Source organism: Asparagus officinalis, chromosome 3 (genome assembly GCF_001876935.1).
Source record: "Asparagus officinalis chromosome 3, Aspof.V1, whole genome shotgun sequence".
Classification (NCBI taxonomy): domain Eukaryota; kingdom Viridiplantae; phylum Streptophyta; class Magnoliopsida; order Asparagales; family Asparagaceae; genus Asparagus; species Asparagus officinalis.
The window spans coordinates 55599657-55604162 of NC_033796.1; the positions used below are offsets into that span (position 1 = coordinate 55599657).

Here is a 4506-nt window from a genome sequence, read left to right on the forward strand (position 1 = left end):
AACGGAAAAACGAAAAAAAAAGAAATAGAAAAAACAAGTCAATGGTTCTGTTTAAAAGATTGACAATGCATTTCTCCCTTTCCAATTCAACATTTTAGTTCCGATAAACACTATCTTTATAAATCAAAGAGGTGTATAACTGAAATCAACATAGTTCACTGCCACAGGCAGAATTATATCAATGATTAAAAAACACAATCCCCTCATTTCCTTACTCTTTTGTAACGCTTATACATTCAAAATCTCTCTGAGCCAACACATCTACTGTACGTGGAAAATCATGCACCCATTCTACCCCTACACGCTGATAATTAATTTTAGGGAAAAATGCTTCTAGACCCAAAACACAAGAAAACGTGCTCCCCCCCAAGACTTTTTCAACGGGTGCATTGCCCCCAAAATGCTCCGCGATTTTCTTCCATCCCCCAAAACGAATCCCCAGGCGTAACTCCGTTTAAACCCCTCACGAAATGCCCGAAATACCCTTCGTAGCCTGTGTTCGTCGCCCTCTCACGTCAGAAACATGGCGTTTTAACTGTAGCCATTAAATGGTGATTAAAATGCCGTTTTTTGGGGGGAAATTCCCATTTCCCTTCAAAATTATCACCAGAGATATTCCCCTTCCCTCCATAATAAAATCGTTAAGTTCCTCCCCATTCTATTACCCCAACTAATCTGTTCCTTCCACTTAATTCTCCTCAATAAAAGCCTCTTCGATTCTTCAACTACTCCCTGTAATAAAATAAGGGATGGATCTCTTCTTTGCGCGGTAACGAAGGCAAAAACCAACAAAGATGGTGATAATATATTCGTCGTTATCAAAGAGAATACAAAAATAATCAGTTTGAAATATCAAGTGTCGGAAAGGCTTAAAATACCAATGTAATCTCTTTCACTGAACTTCATATGCGAAAGGGAAAAAAATTTAGTATTTCAATTGATAATGACAATGACTTAAATTTGATGTTCGAGTATTGTCGGCGTAATGGATTTACAGACGCGAATTTGTATGCTACCTCCACTGGGGAATCCTGAACTTCGCAGAACACGCAGACTACGTCGAAAAATGCGTAGGAATTACACTCCAGATTTTCTTATGAGTTCACTGATAGGTTTTGCCATTAGTTGTTAACCTTATGCATTGGTTGCTTAGGTAATAAGTTGGTTTTCAAGGTTAGGTTAATGACTGGTTGTTAAGGTTATTTGTTCGCTGTTACGTATACTAGTTGGTTGCTATAATAAGATGTTTGATGTTAAGTATATGTGTTTGTTGTTAAGGTCACGAGTCTGTCCTTAAGTATAAGGGTTAGTTGTTAAGGATATGTGTTGGCTGTTACGTTTATGAGTTTGTTGTTAAGGTTTAAGTATAAGGGTTAGTTGTTAAGGATATGTGTTGGCTGTTACGTTTATGAGTTTGTTGTTAAGGTTATGAGTTCGTTGCTGAGGCTATGTATTTTTATTACTACTTCAGGACAATACCGACAGAAAATTCACATTGTGTTGTTGAGCTTAAGGTTCCTTGGTTGTTAGGGTTACGGGGTTGCTGTTCCGTTTTAGCCTTTTGGCTTGACGTCTGTTGTTAAGGTTAGTATAGTGTTAAGCTCTGGTGTTTGTTGATGAGGTTACGGTTTTGTTGTTGAACTCGTGAGTTTGCTGTTAATGTTACCCCTTGGGGGTGTGTTCTTAAGATTGGGCTTATTTTGCATTGTGTTGTTGAACTTATAGTTCTTTGGTTTGTTGTTTGTTGAATTCTTGGGTTTGTTGTTAAGGTTACGGATTTGGTTTTAATTTTAATCTTTGACAACCACGAGCTAAACTTAATAAACAATCCACAAACTGTACAATACAACATCAAACATAACAATAAATCGATAAGATTGATAACCTAACCATAAACTTGACAGCAATTTTATAAGCTTGACAATAAATTATAAACTTAACAATAAATCAATAAACTTGGCAACCAAGTACACAATTTGATCACAACCACGATCTTTAACAACCAACAAATAAGCTTAGCAACAATCCCGTAAACTTGACAACAAATATATTTTGGTGACCATGACAACTAATTTTAAGTTAAAAATAGCAAACTTAACATTCACGTTCGTGGCTTGCAGTTGAGTTTGTTGTTATGCTTAGGGGTTTATTGTTATGGCTACGGGTTTGTTGTTAGACTCATGGGTTTGCTGTTAAGGTTACCGATTGGGGGTGTGTTGTTAAGATTGGGCTTATTTCACATTGTGTTATTGAGCTTAGGGTTTTTTTAGGGTTACATCTTAACTGTCCTGAATTACCGGTTGGTCCATTGTAAGTGGGTTGCAGATGAGCTTGTTGTTATGCTTAGGGGTTTGTTGTTAATGTTATGGGTTTGCAGTCAAGTTTTATGGATTGGGGGTCAATGTTATGGGATTGCACAGAAAGTTCTGGATTTGTTGATCAGCTTAAATCTTTGTGATGTTAACCAAAATATTTATAATATTTACATGTATATCGTTATTAATAAAGAATTGTAATATATCATTTACAAAAAATCTACATCTCAATGTCATCATCGTCAAGTTTTCTCGCATCTTCTTTCATCTTCCTGCCTTCAATCAGTAAATACGCTCCTAGCTTCGCACGTACTACCCATGTGTTATGCTCTACGGGCGTGACGTGCAGGACATCTCTACCTTCGATAATAGCTTTTACGAACTACCCATGTGTTATGCTCTACGGGCGTGACGTGCAGGACATCTCTACCTTCGATAATAGCTTTTACGAACTGGTAGACGTAGATCGTGCAGGACATCTCTACCTTCGATAATAGCTTTTACGAACTGGTAGACGTAGATCCCACAGTCATACCTACACACAAAAACATTCCTCCATTGAGACCACTATTACTTTCAAACATAACATAACAACAAACTCGTAACCTTAACAATCAGTTTCCAATATTGAATTCCAACAAGGGTTCCAGAAAACTTACGATCCCTTTTGCTCCTCGCATGGAACTTTGATGGGTCGAATACGCTGCACAATTGGTTCTCATCAAAGTCAGCTTTAATGTAGTTGAATGCTTTAACAATATTAAGCACAAGCTCCCAATGTCCAGATCTCTCCTTTAAGGAGTCGTAATGCCTGGCAATATCATTTTTGAAATCAAACTCCAGTAGATGCCAATGATCCCCCCTGGACAATGAGAACTAAGAGGTTAGTACACCCTGTATCGACCAAGTGTTTGATGTAGATATGGTATAGTTCTTGGTAATCTGGTTTCGCCACATGTATCTGGTGATGCAATAAAGAATTAACCTGATCAGGTTCCTTTTAACATATATTCCAATAGATAGGTAGGAGTACGCCATGCCAGACATAAACTTACACTAAACCAAACAGGGACCACCCTAAATTTTTTACTAGACGACTCTCTCTAACTTTCATGCACTAAATCTAGCAGCGTATCAACAAGCTATAATAAGTTGACAACAAGTAATTAATAATAGTATTGTTAAATATGCTAATCAATAATTACCAATCAAAAATCTTACTGCATTATCCAGTCACCCACTGCGTAATATATTGAGGATCTCAAGCCGGGTAATAGACCCCACTGGTCCGGTGTACGCTTTAATAACACTGCAAACAGAGACAAAACAAAAACTATAGTTAGCAACTAACAATTAACAGCAAGAACAAACCAGTAAACTTAACAACAAACCCGTAACTTTAACAATAAATCAATAACCATAACAAAAAACCCATAACCTTAACAACAAACCCATAACCTTAATATTAAACCTGAAATCTTAGCAACAGACCCGTAACCTTAACAACAAATCAATAACTATAATAAAAAACCCGTAACCTAAACAACAAACCTCAACAGACCCGTAACCTTAACAACAAATCAATAACTATAATAAAAAACCCGTAACCTAAACAACAAACCTGTAACCTTAACATCAAACCCGTAACTATCAATAACTATAATAAAAAACCCGTAACCTAAACAACAAACCTGTAACCTTAACATCAAACCCGTAACCTTAACATCAAACCCGTAATCTTATAAACATAGGAGGAACCCTAACAACTAATTGAAAACCTTAACAGCGAAGCTCTAAAAACTTGTGATATGAGGTAAATACTTACTTGTTACATCTACAAATACAAAAATGGTTGAGAGTTTTTTTCTCCTCTTCCTTCAGCAGCGCGACAACATCTGTTAACACCTTATAATTATGTAAAAATATGTCATTACCACCCAAAAACTTGATGATGAAGCCTCCTGGAAAGGGAATCCTCTCGTTTAGCTTATTCCTGTACATTTCTTCTTCTGAACTCATAGGGGAACTCATGTGTTTTTCCTAGATAGAGTGGAGTTCACTTTGTAGCCGAGCAGGCGCCAACTCTGCTACCTTTTCCTTCACCTGTTCTTCCTCCTCCCTAGCCACTTCTACTATAGTCTAGTCTCCTATGTTGTCTTTTTCTTTCTTCTTCTTCTCCTTAGTGTAAGAG

General features: G+C 37.0%; 1 protein-coding gene across 1 annotated transcript in view; it reads right to left on the reverse strand.

The window, feature by feature from the left end:
• Nucleotides 1-4506, reverse strand: part of LOC109835149 (pentatricopeptide repeat-containing protein At1g71490-like) — an 8750-nt gene that overhangs the window by 2671 nt on the left and 1573 nt on the right. Inside the window, exons 6-7 of the mRNA XM_020403138.1 lie at nt 3537-3624; nt 2975-3177 (exon numbers count right to left, since the gene is read on the reverse strand). Coding sequence (XP_020258727.1) covers nt 2975-3177; nt 3537-3624 — 291 coding nt within the window. The remainder of the gene's footprint in view (nt 1-2974; nt 3178-3536; nt 3625-4506) is intronic.